The 25,807-nt window shown below is 48.5% G+C and overlaps 1 protein-coding gene across 9 annotated transcripts in view; it reads left to right on the top strand.

Moving 5' to 3' along the window:
- The window catches only part of Amph (amphiphysin), a 160,084-nt gene that overhangs the window by 60,868 nt on the left and 73,409 nt on the right, over positions 1-25,807 (top strand). For all 9 annotated transcript variants that reach the window (XM_089547583.1, XM_089547581.1, XM_089547582.1 and 6 more), the window contains exons 2-4: positions 4,998-5,078; positions 18,590-18,739; positions 22,674-22,769. In XM_089547583.1, coding sequence (XP_089403709.1) covers positions 4,998-5,078; positions 18,590-18,739; positions 22,674-22,769 — 327 coding nt within the window. The remainder of the gene's footprint in view (positions 1-4,997; positions 5,079-18,589; positions 18,740-22,673; positions 22,770-25,807) is intronic.

Raw genomic sequence — 25,807 nt, 5'->3', positions numbered from 1 at the left:
CAGGCGATTCCAATTGTATTTGTAACTCGCAGTTGCATTTGTGCCTTGTGTGACAATTTTTATGGAATGTAGGGCTGGAATTTTGCATTTTCTCATGTTGCTGCCCTTCCCAACTATTTAGTTTGGGAAGGCGTACGCCAGCAAGACTGCTGCATAATGTGCACGTCGACTTTAAAGTTTGTTTGTTTTTTTCTGTAATTTTTAGATACAGTCTGGCTGTGGGGCTCCCAAAAAGGCGTGGATGTGGAAGGGACTGTGGCCATCATCCCGGGACTCCTGACCCAGAAGATTTAGGATGTGAAAAAACCTCTCCTCAGGAAGCTTGGAAGCACCTAAGCGCATGCTAATAAATAGTTTTGACACTTTTCATGCTGTGGGCAGTGTGTGCTGACTGGAGGGTCACTGCCTGCCTTTTTAGCGGCTTTTGACCAGCCTCGGTGCACTGTGGCAAAAACAGCACCAGTAGTAACCATAACCAGCTGGCAACTGGTCCCAGTTGGGACCAGTTTGCAATGGGTCCCAGCTGTTGGGACCAGTTGAACTGGGTTATGGAGTAATTCCCAATTGGGACCAACTGGCAGTGGGTCCCAACTGGGCAGCTGGGACCCATTGTCAGCTGGTCCCAGCTGGGAATTATTCCATAACACAGTTGAACTGGTCCCAGCTGGCACCAGCTAGGACCAGTTGTAATTTTTTCATCTTCTGCACTTTCATGAATTCGCCCATGGTGATGGCATCCAGCAGTTTCCATGGCCTTGTAAAAACCCCACAGAATGCCCTAAATCAGACATATGTCCAGCATATGTATGTCAGATTCATGCCTCTATGAAGGAACTAATGGCACTAATGGCCGCAAAGCACAATGTATCAGGTTGAAGCCAATTTTATTCAGGACATTAAAGCTGCTTTCAGTCTTCAAGAGGAATTCTTCAATCTGGTCCTACCGGCAGAAGTTTAATGCAGTAGGAAGGGTCACTGTGTGCAGGCAAAACACAAATAGAATGCTGTTACTGTATGGAATCTAGGAAAATATTGCCAAATATGCTAATTTAGTAGCTTCCACAAAGCAGTGCAGAGCGTGGCCCAGCCACCCAAGACATTCCTCATGTGTCTAATACGTCTCTTCCTTAACAACCCAGTTCCCCAAGAAAGGCCTTCCTTTCTAAATAAATAACTCATTCATTCATTTAGCGCACATTTAGATGCTTGGCAGACATGTGTGTGAGTGGCCCGTGGCAGAGAGCACATAGTCTGGCGGCAGTTGGCCCATTACAACAGCCGCACTGCCCGTACCGATCTGTCGCCGTATCCACTTCGCCCCGCGTGCACTGTCCCGTGGCTGTTGATGCTGCTTGTTTAGCAAACAATCCTTATATTTGCTAAACAAGTGTTTCGATATAATGTAGCACCATTCTGCATTTACTGTGCGAGCACGTAATTTCCCCAGGAATGCACCCATGATGACTGCACTTTAGCACTGCTTTTGTTTCCACCTGATTTCACTGAACAGTCTCGTGATTGTGGTCACCGTCAAACCTACCGATATGCAGCGTTCATTATACAACATTGCCTGTGTATACATGGCGTCCAGGCTAACTTTAGCCAAGGGTTAAAAGGTAAATTTTTTGAAGTCTTCAGGATAAATATGCAGAATGCTGTACATAGTTCAGTGTCACGTGAGAGATGTCGCTGCGCTCTTTGTCCTCGAATTCAGTTGCCGACATTGCACACCTGAACACTCCACGGACTCTGCGCTGTACTTATCACGAAAGGGAACCGTCTTCAATTAAAAATAAACACCTTCGCATGATACACGTAGTGCTTCGGGAATATAGAGAGGTGCAGAACAACCTACGGACAGCAGATGATTAAACAAAAGCTGCCAAACTCATTGAATCTTTGTTAAAGCATCAATCAGGAGCTTAAGTGTATTTCTTTGAATGTCATTTACTTCCATCCTAGTATACATCTATTGACATTCTTTTGGTTGCCTTTACAATTTTCCTGCGCTTTTTTCTGTTTGCAGTTTTTTTTTTGTGGTTTGAAATATACCCTTTTCCATGGGGAAACTTGCATTTGTTGTTTTGCAAATGTCTTCAACTAGAGACATGTGAATATGAAATACCTTCAATACCACTGAAATTATGCCATTATGTACAAATAGGCCTCATTGTTAATGCCATGTTTCATTTTGTTTCATGCTCGCTTGTTCTAGTGCGTGCTATTTTTTTGTCTTTCTGTTTCTTATTTTTCTACTTTCTCGCAGATGCTTGTAATGACTGCTGTTGTTTATACCAGGTGTTTCAGGGAAGACTTTAAGCAGTTCTCAAAAGTAAGGTTTTTGAGTTAAATCGAAGGTTTTCGCTGCATGGTGATACGAGCGTTGGCAGACGTCAAAAACAGGCAAATCATGTTAACTAGTAAAATGATTCGCTAAATTCTAATAGTTAACTTTTTGAACTATTACTGATAGGCACCTGCTTCCAATTAGAGATTTGTAGCCCGCCGTTATTAATAGCCATATCAGTTTGTAGAATTTCAAAAACTCGATTACCCTCTGTGCTGTGGCTCGGCAAAATTGGGCTATTTAGACTAGCTACGTGCACTGGAGATATTGCTTTGCCTGCATGTTTTTCGAAAGTTCATGTATTTTGGCACGATGTAGCCAGACTTTGTTGAGCCACAGTGCCGAGGATAATCTCGTTTTCGAGATTCTATAAACTGATAGGCCCCGCCGCGGTGGCCCAGTGGTTACAGTGCTCGGCTGCGGACCCGAAAGACACGAGTTCGATCCCGGCCGCAGCGGCCGAATTTCGATGGAGGCGAAATTCTAGAGGCCCGTGTGCTGTGCGATGTCAGTGTATGTAAGGTGGCCGAGATTTCCAGAGCACTTCACTGCGGCGCCCCTCATAGTCTGAGTTGCTTCGGGACGTTAAACCCCGGTAACCAACCATAAACGGATAAGTCTATTACTAACGACCAAAGGCCGGCTACAGATAATTGCAATCAGGTGCCTGTTGGTCATAATTAAAAAGTGAATTATTAGAATTAAGTTGTACACTTTACTAGTTAACATGATTCGCCTGTTGACGTCCGCCAACGCTCATATCAATATGCAGCAAAAAGCTTTTCCTTTCCTCAAAGACCCTAAATTTAAAAATTACTTAGTCTTCCCGGAAACACCTGGTATAATGGAAATTGAAATTTTCTGTTTTGTCGCCCACTGAACTTTACCTTTCTTGATGCAATTATGAGAGAAGCCAACAGCCAAAGAAACCAAGGAGCATAGGGGATTATTTTTTTAAATCTGTGGTGTTAATCAGTGGAGATTATTAGTGAATATTCTATTACTTAAACATAATTAATTATGTATTTTACATGAAGGGGGGGGAACTAGTCAAGCTATCCTGCTTTTTCCTCAAGCTCTGCCATTACGTTAATGGAAATAAAGACAGCTATTATTATTATTATTATTAACACAGTGTTTATCGTTGATGAGTGTTGAATTGTGAACACATACAGTATTATAGCCTCAAATTGTTAACTTGCCTTCCACTGCGCCGAGACTGTGCACTCGGCGCAAGCTTGGGGTGCAGCCTCTTGGAATATGCAACGCCGCCACTTGGGGGAAAGCTCCAGTGCTTCCATGCAGGGGCCACTAACATTGACTAAACGGCAGAAAATAAAGGCACACGACGGCGGCCTAGGTTTTCAACAACCAAATGTCCTCCTCGCAGAACGTGTACAACGAAGTCAAAATGAAGGCAGTGTGTGAATTCTCAGCTGCCGTCACTGACATTTCGAGGAGCTGCAAAGGCAGCTTCAGAAATGGCACTGCAGATCGGTGTCTTCACGCCCGGTAGTGTGCGGCGGGCACTCGTACCAGGTTGCTTGCAGCCTGCTCGCAATTTAATCAGGCTGTCAAACACCTGGCATTTTGCACACACCTTTGAAGCTCTCCCGCACCTGGCACAATGAGTATCTCCCCATGCAGAACAACCCTAAGGAATGCTACACTAGCTGTATTTACTGGCAAACAGAGTAAATAGAATGTTGATCATTTTAACTTTTATGCTCTAGCTCGATCTGCTTACTGAACAGGAGAGCAAGCTGGAAGCTTGAATGATCTGCCTCTGTGCAAACAGCGACGTTCTTTAGCGCAGGCAAGGAAAGTGCCCAGCCCACAGTCTTGTTTTCTCGCTAAAGTTTGCATATGTGGAGTTTAAGCCCCTGTAGGTCCGTGGTTAGCATCGCCACAAGTGAGCAGAGATGCAGCTTACCACAAGGAAAGCCTCAAAGTTTTATTTATTTATCTGAAAGTACTGCAGCGCATGCATGGGCCATGCAGTAGTGGCCTATGTGAAACATATTACAATATACAATTTCACATACCAAGAGCACATGGCAACAATAAAATATAAGCACAATACCTCCACACGTCACAGATACTCAACTGCAGACACACAGTCAGAATGCGGTAATGAACGTATTTTGAGTTCCAGCAACAATAAAATATAAGCCCAATACCTCCACACGTCACAGATACTCAACTGCAGACACACAGTCAGAATGCGATAATGAACGTATTTTGAGTTCCAGCAACAATAAAATATAAGCACAGTACCTCCACACGTCACAGATACTCAACTGCAGACACACAGTCAGAAAGCGATAATGAACGTATTTTGAGTTCCAACTCCGCCTGACGTGCCTGCCACAGCAATTGAATCCGTCCGCGTACATGAAAATAGTGTACCGGTTGCTTCTGACATACCATTATGATGAGGAACAGTTTCTGGCGATTTAACAGCTCTGATAATTAATACGCTTTTTGATCTCCCAGAGGTTTGCTATGCTTCGCAGCATGGTATCCCGACTTGCTGTGTGGTACTAGAGGTCCGCCTCGTCAATGCCTTGTTCTGCATCTTATTTCAGGGGGTCGCTTCATTGTGCCTTCGTCCAGAGCGTTAATGTTTCCTTGATCATGTTCTGCGCAGATACTGCAAAACCTTGGGCGGGCTGACAAGACAAAGGATGAAGTTTTTGAAGTCTACCTGTACAACTTCACCAGGCAACAGGTGAGATGCCCACAGCGCCAGCTGTGTGTTATGGTCGTGTGGTCGCCGTGCACCGCCAGCTGGATTTCAGTGTCATTCTTGAGCAAAGCAGAGAGGAAATGCAGCCGAACTCGAAGGCAGCACTCGAAAAGAACTCGAAAGCAGCACCCCAATCTTAGCTACATTCCCACTTGTGATGAAACATAAGGGCCTCATTCTAAAAGTGAAGCCTACGCACGTATAGTTGCCACGGCACTGGTCATCTGCACCTAGAGGGCATCACCAAGCAGTGTGAATGTCAGAAAATAAAATTGCATAATTGTTGCAGTGAAATCATCCTTTGCAGCAACGGCAGGAGAATGTGAGAGACTTTTTTTCCTTTTCTTTTCACCAGGGCTGTGTGAATATTCAGTTACGGATATGAAGAGAGAACTGCGTGAACGAGACACGGATGGGGAAGAGGCATACAAACGCAGACTAACAACTTTACTACATGAAGGAATACATCTCACACATCTGCCGCGGTGGCTCAGTGGTTATGGTGCTCGGCTGCTGGCCCGAAAGACGCGGGTTCGATCTCGGCCGCGGCGGTTGAATTTCGATTGAGGCAAAATCTAGAAGCCTGTGTACTATGCGATGTCAGTGCACATTAAAGAACTCCAGGCGGTCGAAATTTCCGGAGCCCTTCACTATGGCGTCCCTCATAGCCTGAGTCGCTTTGGGATGTTAAACCTCATAAACCAACTAACATCTCACGTGCAATCTGATAAAAAAACAAACAAGTGCCCAGGCAAGATTTCAACTATCACGTACAAATTGATAGTCATAAATTGGGCCTTCTATGAAAATATGAAGAACCAAAAAATCACTTGGCGAAAGCACACACTCGAGTGCCTCATGATCCAGACAGTGGATACGACAGCCATTTGATAGCAACAAAGAAGCCTAATCTGTCTGCAAGAGCACAAGACATCCATAGAGATGGCACAAGCCAAAACTGTGGTTTTGGCCTGGGTGGCTTTCTGGCAAACGCCCAAATTTTCAAAGAATAATTTTGTGAACCGAATAACAAGCATATCCGATTAATTTCATATATTCACACACTTTTCACATATCCATGTGACCTAGTGAGCAGACTCCTGGTTCTGACCAGCATTTTGCATTGCTCAAAAAGCTGACATTTGGTTTTCAGGGTCCATCATAGACATCAAAAATTACTCTCTTGCTAATGCATTTATCTGCAAGTAGCACGATAGCACAGTGGCACCCATTCAGTGCATCTGTACTGTACCATCATGATTGTACAGTTTTAACTCAAGCAACCATCGATATCCTTCGAACGGCCGATAGAGGTCTGTTTCAGATGTTCCGGATGTCCGCTGAGCATCTGTCAGTCGTACGATAGGAGTACAAAGGTCTGTTTGTCTCGCTGGCAGACGTCCGTTCAAGGGTGTTCGTCGCCATTCTTTCTCAGATATTCGCATATATGGTGCATGCATGCTTTTTTTCACTCCTGTGAGGCAATCAAAAGCGCAAACATTTATTGTATAGCAGGCATATTTTATTGTGATTGATGCACATCACCAGAGGACTGGGTTATATTCATAAAATTTATTAAATCTGACTCTCCAGATATGACAAGCTTGTGATGCACGTTCATAATCTTCCCACCAACAGGATTTCTAAAAAGAAACAGAAAGAAACAAACACCACTTTTGTGAAACCCATGCCAAAATACAGTAGCCTATGTAAAAACGTCTGGAAGCAATTAACAGAGGTGTTCACGGATTGCTTGTGAGTCATCAAGCAAGCATCCCACACCAGATATTAACAATGTTATCTTTATGTCACTGTGGGAAAACAGGTTAGTTACACAGGAAGGAGTGAATCAGCACTTCTGCTCGTGATAAAACATGACATGAAAAATAGATAAGTGAGCCATCACATGTCTATCACATATTGTACGATAGATTATGATCACAAGATTTTACTCAAAGTGCATTTGGATCAAATTACCTAAAGTAGTTGTACGAAGTAAACAACACACTGAATACCACGCATCTTGCGTGGCAAGAATTTGTTGTTTGCGGCTAGCAAACGGCACAGTCTTCCCATAATAGTGATGCGGCATAAGAGTGCACTTAACAGGTCCTTTCTCTTCTGTTCATTTGGAAAGGTCCTCTTCAACACTGACCATTTTTTAGCTACCAAGGGAAGCATCAACCAAAACCAGTTTCCACAAAAATCCCAGTGCTGTTTGTGCTGGAAGTACTTCTCAGGCAGTGCCATTGCTACATTTTAGGCTACGTTTGCACGAGCATTCTGCGCATTTTTCTTGTTCAGTCAGCACATTGTAGGCATCATTCGAAAGCTTTTTGTACACTCCGTTAGTCTGTGCACACCACTATAGTGTAGCTGTATTGTTACGCGGCGGCCAGCCGAAGAATGAGACGTGGTGAACCATGGCTATGAGATGATTTAATGGCCGCTGGCCTAGCGCGGGCGCTCCGTCCCGCGCCACTGCCAGCTTCGTCTTCGTCACAGTATTATCAACTGCTCAAGAGGTGCTATGGCAGATGATGAAGTCGGTAGTTTCGTTGATATTACCTACTTCAGAGAATAATTCTGAAGAAACTACTACACATAGGATAGTTTTGTTCATCCGACGTGTGGAATAGATGTTTATTTAGTATTATAGCATGCCATCGGTCCGGCCGCAGAAGACGACGACAGCCCCAGCACGCCTTCCTGGCACGTGCAGACTGGATTTCGTGGCTGCTGAACTGAATGCTAGCGGCACGCTGTCCTGTTCCTGCTTGGCTTAATGGGTCCTGTCAAATATATTTGTGGAGACCCGACAGCGACTTGTGTCAGCAATTCATCTCCACAAATTTAGTGACTCCAGACTTCGTTCTCTGCTCCTGCCCTGTGCTTGCATCAGCCGCTTTGCTAGGCCTACCACCGCCCTGAGCCCGAGACCCCGCCTGCCTTCCATTGCGTAAGCTCTGGCCATGGATACCTCCACTCATGTACCGTCTCCGTCGCCTCTTATGCCACCACCTCATGAGTCAACGGTCTCCCCCCTCAAGCTCCCAGACTTCTGCTCATCAGACTCGGAACTTTGGTTCCTCACCATCAAGGCCTTGCTCCACCAGCACCGTGTCACTGCGAAGGTGACCAGTTTGACCACGTCATTGGTGCAGTCATGCCTACTACATCTGTGGCTGTTCCTCCGCTCTCCACCTGCCGATCGTCCTTACGATCATCTTAAAGCGACGCTCGTCCAGCGAACTTCTAAAACGGAGCCGTGTCGTCTGCAGCAGCTCCTTACCTCAGAAGGGCTTGGAGATCGCAAGCCTACCGAGCTATTGCATCGCATGACCACCCTGGCTGGAGACTTGGCTACTTCACACGATGGCACTCCCATGCGGGAACTCTCCCTGCAGCAACCTGCCACTGCAGGTGCGCATGATCCTAAGCGTGTCTTCTGCAGCAGCTCCTTACCTCAGAAGGGCTTGGAGATCGCAAGCCTACCGAGCTGTTGCATCACATGACCACCCTGGCTGGAGACTTGGCTACTTCACACGATGGCGCTCCCATGCGGGAACTCTCCCTGCAGCAACCTGCCACTGCAGGTGCGCATGATCCTGAGCGTGTCTTCTGCAGCAGCTCCTTACCTCAGAAGGGCTTGGAGATCGCAAGCCTACCGAGCTGTTGCATCACATGACCACCCTGGCTGGAGACTTGGCTACTTCACACGATGGCGCTCCCATGCGGGAACTCTCCCTGCAGCAACCTGCCACTGCAGGTGCGCATGATCCTGAGCGTGTCTTCTGCAGCAGCTCCTTACCTCAGAAGGGCTTGGAGATCGCAAGCCTACCGAGCTATTGCATCGCATGACCACCCTGGCTGGAGACTTGGCTACTTCACACGATGGCACTCCCATGCGGGAACTCTCCCTGCAGCAACCTGCCACTGCAGGTGCGCATGATCCTGAGCGTGTCTTCTGCAGCAGCTCCTTACCTCAGAAGGGCTTGGAGATCGCAAGCCTACCGAGCTGTTGCATCACATGACCACCCTGGCTGGAGACTTGGCTACTTCACACGATGGCACTCCCATGCGGGAACTCTCCCTGCAGCAACCTGCCACTGCAGGTGCGCATGATCCTAAGCGTGTCTTCTGCAGCAGCTCCTTACCTCAGAAGGGCTTGGAGATCGCAAGCCTACCGAGCTGTTGCATCACATGACCACCCTGGCTGGAGACTTGGCTACTTCACACGATGGCGCTCCCATGCGGGAACTCTCCCTGCAGCAACCTGCCACTGCAGGTGCGCATGATCCTGAGCGTGTCTTCTGCAGCAGCTCCTTACCTCAGAAGGGCTTGGAGATCGCAAGCCTACCGAGCTGTTGCATCACATGACCACCCTGGCTGGAGACTTGGCTACTTCACACGATGGCGCTCCCATGCGGGAACTCTCCCTGCAGCAACCTGCCACTGCAGGTGCGCATGATCCTAAGTGTGTCTTCTGCAGCAGCTCCTTACCTCAGAAGGGCTTGGAGATCGCAAGCCTACCGAGCTGTTGCATCACATGACCACCCTGGCTGGAGACTTGGCTACTTCACACGATGGCGCTCCCATGCGGGAACTCTCCCTGCAGCAACCTGCCACTGCAGGTGCGCATGATCCTGAGCGTGTCTTCTGCAGCAGCTCCTTACCTCAGAAGGGCTTGGAGATCGCAAGCCTACCGAGCTGTTGCATCACATGACCACCCTGGCTGGAGACTTGGCTACTTCACACGATGGCGCTCCCATGCGGGAACTCTCCCTGCAGCAACCTGCCACTGCAGGTGCGCATGATCCTGAGCGTGTCTTCTGCAGCAGCTCCTTACCTCAGAAGGGCTTGGAGATCGCAAGCCTACCGAGCTATTGCATCGCATGACCACCCTGGCTGGAGACTTGGCTACTTCACACGATGGCACTCCCATGCGGGAACTCTCCCTGCAGCAACCTGCCACTGCAGGTGCGCATGATCCTGAGCGTGTCTTCTGCAGCAGCTCATTACCTCAGAAGGGCTTGGAGATCGCAAGCCTACCGAGCTGTTGCATCACATGACCACCCTGGCTGGAGACTTGGCTACTTCACACGATGGCGCTCCCATGCGGGAACTCTCCCTGCAGCAACCTGCCACTGCAGGTGCGCATGATCCTGAGCGTGTCTTCTGCAGCAGCTCCTTACCTCAGAAGGGCTTGGAGATCGCAAGCCTACCGAGCTGTTGCATCACATGACCACCCTGGCTGGAGACCTGGCTACTTCACACGATGGCACTCCCATGCGGGAACTCTCCCTGCAGCAACCTGCCACGCAGGTGTGCATGATCCTGAGCGTGTCTTCTGCAGCAGCTCCTTACCTCAGAAGGGCTTGGAGATCGCAAGCCTACCGAGCGTTGCATCGCATGACCACCCTGGCTGGAGACTTGGCTACTTCACACGATGGCACTCCCATGCGGGAACTCTCCCTGCAGCAACCTGTCACTGCAGGTGCGCATGATCCTGAGCGTGTCTTCTGCAGCAGCTCCTTACCTCAGAAGGGCTTGGAGATCGCAAGCCTACCGAGCTGTTGCATCGCATGACCACCGTGGCTGGAGACTTGGCTACTTCACACGATGGCACTCCCATGCGGGAACTCTCCCTGCAGCAACCTGCCACTGGAGGTGCGCAGGATCCTGAGCGTGTCTTCTGCAGCAGCTCCTTACCTCAGAAGGGCTTGGAGATCGCAAGCCTACCGAGCGTTGCATCGCATGACCACCCTGGCTGGAGACTTTGCTACTTCACACGATGGCACTCCCATGCGGGAACTCTCCCTGCAGCAACCTGCCACTGCAGGTGCGCATGATCCTGAGCGTGTCTTCTGCAGCAGCTCCTTACCTCAGAAGGGCTTGGAGATCGCAAGCCTACCGAGCTGTTGCATCGCATGACCACCCTGGCTGGAGACTTGGCTACTTCACACGATGGCGCTCCCATGCGGGAACTCTCCCTGCAGCAACCTGCCACTGCAGGTGCGCATGATCCTGAGCGTGTCTTCTGCAGCAGCTCCTTACCTCAGAAGGGCTTGGAGATCGCAAGCCTACCGAGCTATTGCATCGCATGACCACTCTGGCTGGAGACTTGGCTACTTCACACGATGGCGCTCCCATGCGGGAACTCTCCCTGCAGCAACCTGCCACTGCAGGTGCGCATGATCCTGAGCGTGTCTTCTGCAGCAGCTCCTTACCTCAGAAGGGCTTGGAGATCGCAAGCCTACCGAGCTGTTGCATCGCATGACAACCCTGGCTGGAGACTTGGCTACTTCACACGATGGCGCTCCCATGCGGGAACTCTCCCTGCAGCAACGTGCCACTGCAGGTGCGCATGATCCTGAGCGTGTCTTCTGCAGCAGCTCCTTACCTCAGAAGGGCTTGGAGATCACAAGCCTACCGAGCTGTTGCATCGCATGACCACCCTGGCTGGAGACTTGGCTACTTCACATGATGGCACTCCCATGCAGGAACTCTCCCTGCAGCAACCTGCCACTGCAGGTGCGCATGATCCTGAGCGTGTCTTCTGCAGCAGCTCCTTACCTCAGAAGGGCTTGGAGATCGCAAGCCTACCGAGCTGTTGCATCGCATGACCACCCTGGCTGGAGACTTGGCTACTTCACACGATGGCGCTCCCATGCAGGAACTCTCCCTGCAGCAACCTGCCACTGCAGGTGCGCATGATCCTGAGCGTGTCTTCTGCAGCAGCTCCTTACCTCAGAAGGGCTTGGAGCAAGCCTACCGAGCTGTTGCATCGCATGACCACCCTGGCTGGAGACTTGGCTACTTCACACGATGGCGCTCCCATGCGGGAACTCTCCCTGCAGCAACCTGCCACTGCGGGTGCGCATGATCCTGAGCATGTCTTCTGCAGCAGCTCCTTACCTCAGAGGGGCTTGGATATCGCAAGCCTACCGAGCTGTTGCATCGCATGACCACCCTGGCTGGAGACTTGGCTACTTCACACGATGGCGCTCCCATGCGGGAACTCTCCCTGCAGCAACCTGCCACTGCAGGTGCGCATGATCCTGAGCGTGTCTTCTGCAGCAGCTCCTTACCTCAGAAGGGCTTGGAGATCGCAAGCCTACCGAGCTGTTGCATCGCATAACCACCCTGGCTGGAGACTTGGCTACTTCACACGATGGCGCTCCCATGCGGGAACTCTCCCTGCAGCAACCTGCCACTGGAGGTGCGCGTGATCCTGAGCGTGTCTTCGTCTCAGACCTTGGAATCCCTGGCTACGCTGGCAGATAAGATCATGGACGTCGGTTTTCCCTCTGTTGCAACAATTCATCGCCCTCTCGCCCCTCAGCTACCCACGCAGCTGCTGGCGATTGCTATGCCTGGCTCATTGCTGCTAATGAGAAGCTAACCCGGCAGGTAGCGCGGCTTACAGCTGAGGTTGCAGCCCTTCGTACTCACTGGCCACATTCCTCATCTCCACCCCGCCGTACCAGCCCCAGTACATCTGGCAACCGTTCTCTGCCCTGCACGACCCTTTGCTGGTACCACCACCGCTACGGCTCTCACGTGTGCCACTGCCACCAGCCGTATTTCTTCGCGGGAAACAGTCCGGCCGAACACTGAAGGCGACCGCTGTTCTCGGCCCCCGATCCAGTCGCCTCTTCCAAGTCACTGACCATGTAATGAAAGTCCGCTACCTTATCAACAGTGGTGCCAAGATCTGTGTTCTTCCACCTATGTTGGCTGAGCGACGCCGTCCTTCAGACTCTTTTCCTCTGACCGCAGTCACCTGATCGACAATACGGACATAAGGCCAGGAGTTGGTGGCTCTTGACCTTGGGCTTCGCTGTACCTTTTGCTGGGTATTAGTCATCGCGGATGTGCACTCACAAATCATTGGCACCGACTTCTCATGGCACTACAGGCTCCTATATGACATGCGGCGAAACCGCGTCCTGGATTCTGCAACGAGCCTAGTTGTTCAAGGCGTCTCTTGCCGCGATCCACCACTACGGCTCCTCCAGGCGCACAGCACCGTTTCCGACTCTTGGTTCAGCGTACTTGGCGAGTATCTAGATATCTTCCGGTCTCTTCAAGCACCGGTCGCTCACAGCATGACTCATCATATTGTGACGACTGGGCCTCTTGTGTTTGCTCTTTGCCTCACTTAGCAGTCGCCAAACAAGAGTTTGAGCATATGCTGGAGCTTGGCTTCATCCGTCCCTCCTTGGACATCGCCCCTCCACATGGTGCCCAAAAAGACCGGCGCCCGTGCGGCAATTACTGGGCTCTCAGCAAGGCCACAGTCACTGACCGCTGCCCGATAACACACATCCGGGATTTTACATCGGCCCTTCATGGCGGCACAATCTTCAGCAAGGTCGATCTTGTGAAGGCATATCACCAGATTCCTGTGGAGCCCTTGTATATCCTGAAAGCTGCCATTATTACGCCTTTTGGCATGTTTGTATATCTGAGGATGCCTTTCGGTCTTCGCAGTGCAGCCCAGACTTTTGAGAGCTTTGTTGACCAAGTCCTACACGGTTTGACATGCTGCTTTGCCTATCTTGACGACATTCTCGTCTTCAGCCTTATGGCAGAGGCCCACAAGCCCACCTGCATCAAGTGCTCACATGACTCGGCCATTTTGGTCTTGTGGTCAATAAACTGAAAAGCGTGTTTGGCGTTGCAAAGTTAGACTTTCTCGGCCATCACGCCAGCGCCCATGGCATTCGCCCGTTATTGGCTCGTGTCACTGCCATCAGTCAGCTTCCCCGGCCCACCACCACCCGGCAACTGCACGAATTTCTTGGCCTCGCCAACTATTATCGGCGTTTCATTCCTCGCTGCGACGCAGTACTACAGCCTCTCCACAACCTTCTTGCGGGCCACAGCAAGCCGACCGCTTTTATTGCTTGGACCGATACTGCTGACCGCGCCTTCAGCAGCGTCAAAGCAGCTATTGCCGGCATGGCTCTCCTGGTTCATCCCAAATGTGACGTGCTCACGTCCATCATGGTTGACGCATCGGACGCTGCTGTCGGTGCAGTCTTGCAACAGTTCGTCACTGGTGTGTGGCAGTCAGTCGCCTTCTTTTCCAAGAAGCTTGTGCCCCTGAGCACTGCTTCAGCACCTTCACCCAAGAGCTGCTAGCAATATATCCAGCCGTGAAGCACTTTTGTCATTTTCTTGAGGGACGCACCTTTCATAACCTTACTGACCACGCCAAACGTCTGACGTCCGCACTGGCATCCAGCAATACCTCCTTTGCTCCTCGTGAAATCAGGCAGCTCACCTGCATTTCCGAATTTACTTGCGACATTCGTCACGCCAGCGGCAAGTCCACCATGGTTGTCTACTACGAATGTGCTGTCCTGCCACCGCATGCTGAACCCCCAGCCCCGTGGGCCTGCCAGCCAGAGTATCTGTGCCACACAGCGTAATCAGCGTAACAATATTTTTACCACTTAGGGCTGACATTATTGCGGTACACAGTCACGAGGCGAAGGGGACATTGTTCTGTCGCTGCGCTGTTGACGACAACGGGCACGCTGCAGCTAGTACTTGGGTGACTTGGTTTTGTGTGCCTTCTGACTGCGGCCTGTCTCGCCTGGGGCTGAGCTAGCCCCCGTAATATGGTACTGGTGTTTAAGCAACTTACCTTCATTATTCCATTTTTAATTGTCTTTTCAATTTGAATGTTTCTGCAGTATTGCCTCACGAGCTTCAAATTGGAGAGACAATTAAAAACAAAGCAATGGCAAGTTGCTTAAACTTTGCACACTGCACTCTTGCATTGTCCGCCCCAGATGGCAAAAATATTGATGCTGGGCACAAGGATGCACAACAGATATTCATGCCCAAAATAGCCACGTTTGTTATATTTAGAAGGCCGCTGATGAAAAAGAATTCAGCGAATGCAGATTCTGAGAGCATATATGATGCTATATAGGCCAGACGGAACTGTCCTGAGTGAAGAAGTTTTTTTTTTTTTTTTTTTCAGAATTGTTTCCTCAAGTAGGTCATATCAAAGCATCTGCCGACTCCGTCATCTGCTGTACCACCTCCTGTGCAGTTGATAATCCAGCTGCACTGTTATAGCGGTGTGCATTGATTGACAGAGTATACATTAAGTCTTCGAATCATGCCTACACTGTGCTGTTTGAAAAAAAACAAAAAAAAAACATGCAGAATGCTCGCGTGAGCCTAGCCTAAAATGCAGCATTAGTGCTGCCAAAGTGGGACCGCCCCTTCTTAACAAACACCTCGCTTATTAAAAGGTAATGACAGCTCTCTTTTCCACAGCAAATACTATGACAATGTATCTTGACTTTAATCTGATGATTTTATACTTACAACCGTCAGTTCACGGCCATAAAGCAATGTCCTACTCAGCACTGTACACGAAGCTGCTAATCTTCCGTTGCGAAGTACAGCAAATTACGCCTGCTCCACATGGTTCGCGTGTTGGCCCTCTTTATTGGAACAGTGAATCTGGTGATGCCTTAAGAATTCGCAACGTGCAAAGATGCTCTGTCCTAGAATTTTTTGGGAGAGGAATGGGAATTAACGCCGCGAGTTGAGGACTCCCGGAGCTGTGGTGTATGTATGCTCCCGAAGGCATGAGTACAGCACACTTGTGGAAGTCATCGCCTCGCACTTTCAACATCAACCCCTCTGCGAGCGAGTGTTATAGATCTTGCGCCATTGTCATCAAAGTAATTTCCAAGCAGTGTGCTGTACTTACCTTCGTAGGCAATTACACTAAGCCTTCTTTCATCTGAGGTCGGCGTAGTGCGGCATTCCAGCGTTCCAGGAGAGCTTCAGGCACTTTCCGCATCTTTCGAATTGTTCGAGTTACACACCACTTTTGGTAACAGAGTGCACTTTTGTAACAGAGCACAAAAGCAGCACCACGCTTTGCACCAGAGTGACAACGGCGCTATTCTTTACTCCATCTCATAAGTTCCTTGCAGTGCTATGGAAGCTAGAGACCTCCTCAGCCAACCAGGAGAGCGCGTTAAACATGCTCCTCCGCGACTCGTCGTCTGCTCGCGGCGTACACAGATATGGTTAGAAAAGAGCCTGAACAGACGCTGCCTACATACCATTAGCGTATACACGCTTACATATGTTAAACGTAAGCATATTGCAGGATGATACGTCATTTGTCACATTCTTATTTTTAGTTCAGCGTATGCAAATGGAGACTCAGTGATAAGTTCAACCTGTAGTGCCATGTGGTTGTTAGAACGGGAACCATTTTTGTCGACAAACCGATGCTCCTCATAGGACTTTTTAAAAGCAGCAAAATCGTCACTCAAAATAAAGAAAAAAGCTAATTTATTGCTCATGTGTTTTGTTACAGGCAAGATTAGATGAAGCAAAAACCCGAAACCCGGTGGCCCATTTACGGCCAGTGAACATACTAAAAATAGCAGTAACAACGCCGAATTCAGTCTGAGGCAAGAGGCCCATTTTCAAAGAGGGCCGCCATTTTGGAAACTATGTTTGAAATCCGACGTGGTAACCCGCGCTAAAAAGGTACGGCCACAGAAGGAAGCGCCAGGACACGCGTTAATGTGTGTCCTGTCAGTGATGGAACTGCCGCTCATTTGTTGTGCTAGCCAGAACAGGATACTTTTTTGTGACTCGGTGTCATACATGCAATCCCTACTTAACAGACAAACTTCGCTAAGTGGGTGATGACAGCAAACAAACAGGGCTTAGGTAGCTGGCAGCAAGGAGGTAATGCTTCCCGGTCTGCAGAGGCAGCGGAGCAACACATCAAATTGCATAACTGCTTTGCTAGTCCAACAGTACCACCATCTTTTCATGCCTCTCACTTCCTTATTTGCTTTGTTAATTTTCAACTTTGGCCTAGTGTAACAGATGCTTTATACCCAGCCAGGTATATCTTGCGTGTCAACAATATTGGCTATTGTCAGTTTAAACCAAATTTCGAAAACTGAATTTGGCATACTTTTATCGCATTAAAGTGACAAGTTGGGTGAGCTGAATCGGATTCATGGTCAAGGTAGCACAAAAGACAAGGACAAAAGGAAGAAGCAAGGCACAACACGAGCGCTTGTGTCATGCCTTGTTTCTTCTTTTTGGTCTCATCTTTCATGCTACCTTGACCATGAATACGTTTCTTTTTTTTATGTTAAAACCAAACATGATGTAGTCAAGGGTTCGACGGCATACCGTCTGGTCAGGAATCATGGCTTGATGAGATTCACTGGTCACTGACCATGGTCAAACAAAAAAATGACGTTTCGGGAGCACTACAGCTCCCTTGTTCACAATGAGCAACCGGCTCGACGTCCCGGGCTTTTTGTAGCGGTTAGTATCGTTTTTAGACATTTAGCGTAGATAGGGTGCAGTGTGCCATCATTCTTATTTATTGTGTTAGGCGTAGTCTGAATGATTAGTGACTCGAGATTTCGGCGGGCTGATACATTGTTTGCTGTTGTCACTATACCTGCTTCGTCCCAGTTAATTTCATGGCCAGTCTCTTGCGCGTGCTCCGCGATTGCGTTCGTTGTCGCTTTTCCTCTTCGTACGTCATACTGATGTTCTTTCAGGCGTCTCGTGAGATCTTTTGTTTCGCCTATGTAAACTGATGAACAGTCGGCGCAGGCGATCTTGTAAGCTACGCCGGGAAACTATGCACGAGGGAGCTGATCTTTCACGTTTACCAGCTCATTTCTTATCTTGCTCGTTGGTACATGTGCAACATGGACGCCGTGCTTGCGGAACATCCGCGCCAGCGCCTCGCTGATCCCTGATATATACGGGATAGGGGCTCGCTTCGGTTTCGGTGCGTCAGCAACACAATAAATAAGAATGATGGCACACTGCACCCTATCTACGCTAAATGTCTAAAAACGATACTAACCGCTACAAAAAGCCCGGGACGTCGAGCCGGTTGCTCATTGTGAACAAGGGAGCCGTAGCGCTCCCGAAACGTCATTTTTTTGTTTGACCATGGTCAGTGACCAGTGAATCTCATAAAACCCAACAGTCGAAGCCCTGTTCATAAGCTAGAAGTGACCGGGCTATGATAGCGTCCAATGGTGTGCTGTGGATTACCGAGGCTAGGCTGCACACCTCGCCTATTCCCGCCAGTGTGCACGAATAGTTGTCACAAGTTCGATTGAGCGCAGCCAGGGGACAAAACACCTACTTGGGTGCGAGATTTCCCCGCAGTGCGTGGACTCTTCTGCTGTCAGGCTACTGCCAGGTGCTCAGTGGTCGGATTATACTTATTTTGATGGAGTTGTCACGAGTGTTCCTTTAAGTGTGTTTCATTTGTCTCAAATGTGGCAACAAGCACACGACCCAGTAGTTGGGCAGGTAGTAGTGTGAGGCCTAAGGCGAGAGACCTCGGCCGTACCACTGCTTCGTAAAGTATCATGTGTCAGCAGTGGGGTGGTAAGTTCTCGGGGGAACATTTACCGCGGTGTGAGAGCAGAAGTGAATGTTTGTTGCAGACAGCGGCAGCCAAGCTGCAGAAGGAATTCAAGAACTATGTGCTGTGCATCAAAAGCCTGCAGCTGGCCAGCAAGGCGCTCATGGACACGCTCAGCGAAATCTACGAACAGGAGTGGGTGGGCCACGAACAGATACCCGTCAAGGCTCAGGTACTGCCCTTCTCCTTACAACCTGCATGCACCACCCTGCCTCCAGGTGTTTCCCGAGTAGCACTGGAGCCAGTGTTCGGCCTTAGGCAGGAGTGGATGTCATTCTAAAGGCTGGATCGCAAAAAACCTAAGTGAAAAAAAAAAAGCTAGGAAGTGAAAGCAATTAAAGAACAACACACACACACATTCTCGTCTTTGGCAAGTGGAACCAGACCCTTCTTTCTAGTTGCCTTCATGTTGGCATAGCTTTATCTGGTTGTGATAAGTGCGCATAAATTTGTTTCTCATGCCACTCTGCTCACTGCTTCAGTCACAAAACAAACTGCGAAAGCGGTAAATGCTTCATAAGAGCAAATTTTCAGATTGGGAGGAAAGAAAAGGCCACTATGGCCGAAATCCAGAAGGAGCCAAAGGGCCTCCGATCACGTAGTCCGCATGACGACAACAGTGGAAGTGTCGCTACAGCGTTGTGCCGCCACAGCACATGACGCTTCAAATGCAATAGCATTTCGGCTGTCATCTTGCAAAAGCCACGGGGTTTCTCCGTAACGTAACGTAACGATTGTTCGAGAGGTTGTGATGTCATCACCTCTACATTTGAAAATCTGAGGACTAGATTGTTTCATTACCTTTCATCGGATTATCATATAGGATTATACCAGCCCCACACGTTAATCCATCCTAATGCACTCACCAGTCCTCAGAAGCTCTCCTTAATGCAGCCGCTATACCCATCTAATCAACCTTTATCCACCCATCAGTCTACTTGAGTCCATTTTCTGTGGTGCATGTACTTATTTTTGGAGGTCCTTCGGAATTTTTGGTAGGTGGACCAACTTCAAATGCTGTCATTTTGTTGAAGAATGTGGTTGAGAAGGCCCTTATTGCATGCTTTCTAGTTGGCGATGGCTTGTTACAGCTGCGAGCATTGTCAGTGTCCCCACTTTCTGTGCGAAAACTCTTTAACCAAGCGAAGCCTCTGATAAGCTGATGGCAGTGTGATAAGCTGAAGGTGCTGTGCTAGCAGGCTAGGCTTGACGAGGTAGTGGAACGTCTGGGTCGGCACCCGATGTTTGTCTGAAGTATGGGAGCAATGCTTGAACGAATGATCCCATTGTCTCACAATGCTCCTTGTTTCTGCACTTGATCACTTCTCCGCTTTGACCAATCACAACCCATGCTCAGTAGCTGGCAAGTCATGGAGTGCATGTGAATGCTACTGACCTGGCTCCGTTCGAGGTCATTTGATTGCAAAACATGTCCAAAATGGCACTATGTGGCGTCATGAGTCAGCGTCGTATCAAGTCACGTGACAGTGGTGTAATGTGAGGTCATACCAAGTCACATGACAATTAGGCTACATGCCGGTTATAAGAACATACCCCAGTCGCCACCCCCTAGTCCATGAATGTGTAGATGAAATCCGCCTCTGGCATCACTGGCTGACCTCGATGTCGTGGCAGTATTCCCGAATAGATTTGCACCAAAATTTTGAGCGACCGTTCATTGTGCAGCATTCCGGGAGGTGTCATAACATTTCTTTGCATATAGCTTACAGGCTTTAGTCATGTTGGAGGCTAGCTTGCAACAGGGGTTCGGACCAATGACATATGCACCTTCACTTGCATTCTTTAAGGCGAGGATGAGATGAGATGTCTAGATGTGAGAGCTACTGCACCCTTTCCTTTCCTCAAAAACCAATTTCCATATTAAAATTGTGACTAACCAGAAATCACAAAGTGGTGTCATCATCAGTCTCACCATTGGGGCTTCTCCACATCCACTTCCTGTTATCTCATTTACGGGAGAAGGTATTCATGATCCGTAAATTATTTCTATCTGCTAACTCTGTTAATAACTCCCCTGTGCTATTCCCCGTGCTAGTCGCCTACCACCTGGTCTCCAGCCTGCTTCTTGCCTACCTTCGCATTGAAGTCGCCCATCAGTACAATGTATTGATCATTGGTCATTGCGGGTTCCATGTCTTCATAGAAGCTTTCAACCAACTGGTCATCATGGCTTGATGTAGGCACATAGGCCTGCACCACCTTCAGCTTGTACAGTGGTGAGCAGCCTTGTCTAGAGCGCTCGGGCGGTGCACTTCCTTGCAAACAAATCCAGATTTTGTGGCAGCCTCTAGGGTCCAGCTGCAACGCTTGCACGGAAGTAGCGCCAGATAGCCTCGTAAACAAAGCAGGCACGAAAACTTTGCCCTGTAATGAGGGGCTGCTCTCTAATTTCGGTTTTTGTTACCAAGTGCGCACTGCTCAAGCGCTCTAGACAAGGCTGCTCACCACTGTACCTCTTATTAAGCCTAATTACGATAGCTGCCACCCTCTCGTTAATACTATAAAACTCCTCTATGTTGCCAGCTATATTCTGATTGATGAGGAATCCTATACCTAGTTCGTGTCTGTCCGCTAATACATGATGTAATAGTTTGTGCCACCCCTCAGCACTGTATACGCCTCGTCTGTCCTCGTAACCTCACTAAGCCCTCTGACATCCCATTTAATGCCAGCTAATTCCCCCATCAGCACTTCTAAGCTAGCCTCACTGGATAAGGTTCTAGCATTAAACGTTGCCAGGGTCAGTTTCCAATGGGGGCCTGTCCGTAACCAGTGATTCTTAGCACCTTCCGCTGCATCACTGGTCTGACCACCGCCTTTTCAGTTGCTCCACAGCCACTGGGGACTGAGGGTTAATTGATTTGTGCATAGAAGGTTGCGGCCAAGTACTACACCAGAGTGGCCAAATCCTGTTCTGGTGAGGAAGTGCGTTGGCGGTTCTGGTCACCAAGATCAGGCCGCATCCCAGGCGTGGTTATGCAATTCTATCGACACCCGGGGTTTTTTGTCTGTTTTTTTTAAACCCAGTGGAGTAGCGTAGTATGTAGCAGTGTGTAGGGTAGGAGTGCAGAATGTTGTAACTGGGATGCCAAAGTGGTGTAGTATGGCGTAACCAGAAATGACGAAGTGTAGTATGTTGCGACCAGAAATGTCAATGTGTCGTCGTATGTCGTAACCAGAAATGTTGACGTAGTGTAGTGTGCTATAACTGGCAATGCCGTGTAGTATGTTGTAACCGGAAATGACTAAATGCCACTCTCCACGTTATATGACAGAAAAAAGAAATCATGATCAAAACATTGTTTCTCATTCGTCCACGTAAGCAGACTTAAAAGTGCCCTGTGAATTTTTCAGTTAAAAGAAAATGAATTTGGTGACTGTTTGTTATTCTCTTTTTTGGTTTGAACCAAGAACTCCAGCCCATAGTTATTACTTAGCAGTGAAGGAATACTGACATTAATTGCTGACCTTAACTCTGCTTTGGCAGTGGGAGCAGCGCAGCATTGGGCCAGACAAATGTGACTCGTCATTGGCGATATTGGTACAATCTCCCATGACGAGTACAGTTCGGGGTCGGTGGCTAAAGGATTAAAAATGTGTAATGTAACACCAACAGTGGTATTGTACTTAGTGCCGTTTCAAGAGACGCATTCTTAGCGTGGATGTGAGCGTGCATAAATGATGGCAAAAATCTAATGTGAAGATGAGAACTCATTTGTCCCAGAATGTCTTTTTTTTCCAAGGACCTGTAGGAAATGGAATATGCAGAGTGGTTTTGTGTGTGTTACAATAACAGGCTTTTTTCGATGTTGTGAAAGTGCATGTCTAAATGTCCTGGCTTTTTTTTTTTTTCTGTTGTTCCTTGTGCTGCGTAATTTTACCTCTGCCTAGGGGCAAAGCTTTCGTAACTTTTGTATTTCTTATGGTGCATACCTCCCACTGTTATTCCTTTGGTGCTGTTGGCCACTTGGTAAATAAATAGAAAACAAATTAAAAAATGTACCGAAGCGAGATAAAGAATAGCAGACAATGATCGATCAGAAAGGAAAAAGGGCCAGTGTATATCTTGGACGATTCCAATGCAGACTCTGGAACTTCTCTGGGATGACTACCACCGGAAGATGAATGACCAAGTGATGATTCCACTCAACAGCTACATCAACCAGTTTGCTGATGTCCGGGTGAGTGGCCATACATATTGAGCCCTGCTACTGATGCTGAGTCACTTGATCGTTGAACTGTGTGCCAGTACCCTGCTGTGATGAGCGCTGCCTTCCTTTTGCTCCAGCAGTCGCACATCTTGCCTACTGCACTTGGCCTTTTTGACGGGACCCTGCAGTTCTACAGGGGCAGGGGCTGCTCTGGATGTGTCACAAGCTTGTTGCTAAGCGTTTTACTTGCCTTGTATGGACTGCTTCAGGGACACTGAAAAGAAAGGCCTTTGGGGGGGGAACTACTACCAGTGTCACTTTTTTGTGGGCACAGTTACTGGTTCCTAAAAGCAGGGCTCCTCTCCTACTGCGTTTCAGCTGAGCATTGCTGTCGCAGTCTCCTCATGTGAACTCTGCTGAATGGTGGATAGAGGAAAGACTGAAAGAGACCCTTGGGCCTTCCTCTCCATCCAAGGAGGTTGAGGGGGGGGTGGCTCTGATACAGTGAGCAAGGGACTGGTGGGGGATGGGAATGAGTTAGTTTGAAGGTAGCTGTGGGTTCTTTGTAAGTGTTCAGTTGTGGAAGGGTGAGAAGGGTATGTGATGCAGCTTTGCCTGTAATAGCGTATTACGATTCTTCATTTGAGGTGTGAGCTTAATGTTTGGGGGTTGGGGAGACCATCCACCATCACCCGGACACTGAGTCTGTAGGCAAATGCGTGGACGTGCTAACTTTTTAGGCCCTTTACACCATAGACATTTTTATTAAAAAGATGCACAAAACAATTTTCTATATGTACCTTGTGTTGAGCACATGATAGCCTTAGATGCTTATCCGTCACTATACCCAACACAACACAGCTCTCGCACTTCTAAGTCATGATGCTGCCGAAGTTTGATTCGAGGATGGTTATTTTCAGATTGCTAAATATTTGACCAGCAGTGTTAACATGTCTCGATAAGGAGAACTAGACATCATAGCTTCAGTTAAAAGGTAGTGCCTGTCTTGTCTTCTTCTCTGCCATCTTTGTTGTTTAGCACTATGATGCATAGTTCAATCCACCTAGCCCAACTATCCGTTATTCTAAGTTATGATAAGGGGAGATTGGGAAGAGATTTAGCGTGTGCGTGATGATTATTGAACCGTATTCGGAAGCGTGCCGGCGTTTGGGCAATATATTGAAGCTGGCACATTGAACACTCAAGAAGGTATATACCACGTTCGAGCTGTCACAGTTGAAGTTTCCTTTGAGTTTGATGGAAAAGTCAGAGTTTTCCTTTTGCAACCCCTATAAATACTATAAGCAATACTGTAAGTAATATTCAGCAGTCTAGCAAGAGAACAGCAGTTCTCAATTGATGGCGCGATGCTGGAAGTAGTTAGAGAATATGTCTATTTAGGGCAGGTAGTGACAGCTGATCCGGATCATGAGAGGGAAATAACTAGAAGAATAAGAATGGGGTGGAGTGCATATGGCAGGTTCTCTCAGATTATGAATGGTAGCTTACCAATATCCCTGAAGAGAAAATTATGCAAGGGCTGTACCTTACTGGTACCCACCTACGGGGCAGAAACGTGGAGGCTAACAAAGAGGGTTCAACTTAAGTTAAGGACAACGCAGCGAGCTATGGAAAGAAAAATGATAGGTGTAACGTTAAGAGATCGGAAGAGGGCGGAGTGGGCGAGGGTACAAATGCAGGTTAATGACATCTAGTTAAAATCAAGGGGCAGAAATGAGCCTGGGAAGAGCATGTAATGCGAAGGCAAGATGGTTGCTGGTCCCTAAGGGTAACGGAGTGGATTCCAAGAGAAGGCAAGCGTAGCAGGGGCCTGCAGAAAGTTAGGTGGGCGGATGAGATTAAGAAATTTGTGGGGTTACGGTGGCCGCAGCTGGCGAAGGACAGGGTTAATTGGAGAGACATGGGAGAGGTCTTTGCCCTGCAGTGGGCATATTCAGGCTGATAATCATGATGATGATGATAAATACTCGTCTGGAATAATCACGTAGCACTCTGAAGAACACTAGTCTCCAAGTGTCAGTTTACTCTTGTTACGTTTTCAAGCATGTGTTGATCTATAAGCACACACACACACACCAGCACGCACGCACGCGCACACACCTGGCAACCTGCCTACTGGGTCAGGCGGCAGTGCAGTCATGAGAGGCTGCTCGGGAAGAGCGACCTGAGTCACAGCCCAGCCCGAGTGCTACTGATGGCAGCACCTGCCAGTGGATGGGCAGTAGCGCATCGCTTGTCTGCTCCACTTCCAGGGAGTTGGGAATAGAGAGAATGACCAGCATTAGCCCATTAAGGCTGTCTGAATAACTGTCATCCGTGAACACTGGGTCTGAACACCGGAGCTGAGGTGAAAACTGAACTGCTGGTGCACCTCATGCGCATTTGGACTCGGTACACAAATCGATCATCGTTTTTTTCACTGTGTGTATGGGTGTGTTGTCAAGGGCTACTTGTATGGTAGGGGGCATGAATGGTTCGTTCGATTATAAGTATAGGCTGAACTTGGGGGTTCGCAGGTGAGGCCAATGGATTATGTGTATATCACCATGCTGTTGCCTGCTGTTTTGTAAGGCATTCCTGTACATGCCCTGGTGCCCCAGTGCCAGACCAGAGTGCGGTATCATCGGCGTGTAATGCGTGCTGCGCAAATAAACGCACGCCGTAGAATGCTTCTCCCAGCTAAACGGGCGCATTGTTCGAGCTCGAATTTCGCACAGAAATGGCATTTGGTCAACAGAATTGTTTCATGCTACATCTGTTTGGGTTACTTGCCTGAATCGATCAAAAAAAGTCGTATATTCACATCGTCTGCGACGACTCCGAAGGAAATCAGGCTTTTGTGTCAGCGATCACACCGGTGGCGCCATCTCGTTTGGTGGCCGTGGAGATTCAGCAAAGGAGGGGGGGTTTGGGAGGTTTGGAGACGCTCTTTCAACTGGTTTTTTAATGGTCACAGAAACCTTAGTTTGGCCAAACTAAGTTTTCAGCAAAGTAAATTTTCTGTGACCATTAAAAAACCAGTTGAAAGAGCGTCTCCAAACCTCCCA

The sequence above is a fragment of the Amblyomma mixtum genome, chromosome 6 (assembly GCF_055824585.1).
Source record: "Amblyomma mixtum isolate Tamu chromosome 6, ASM5582458v1, whole genome shotgun sequence".
NCBI lineage: Eukaryota > Metazoa > Arthropoda > Arachnida > Ixodida > Ixodidae > Amblyomma > Amblyomma mixtum.
Note: the sequence above shows the minus strand (reverse complement) of the source record. Positions and strands in the feature narration are given on the sequence as shown.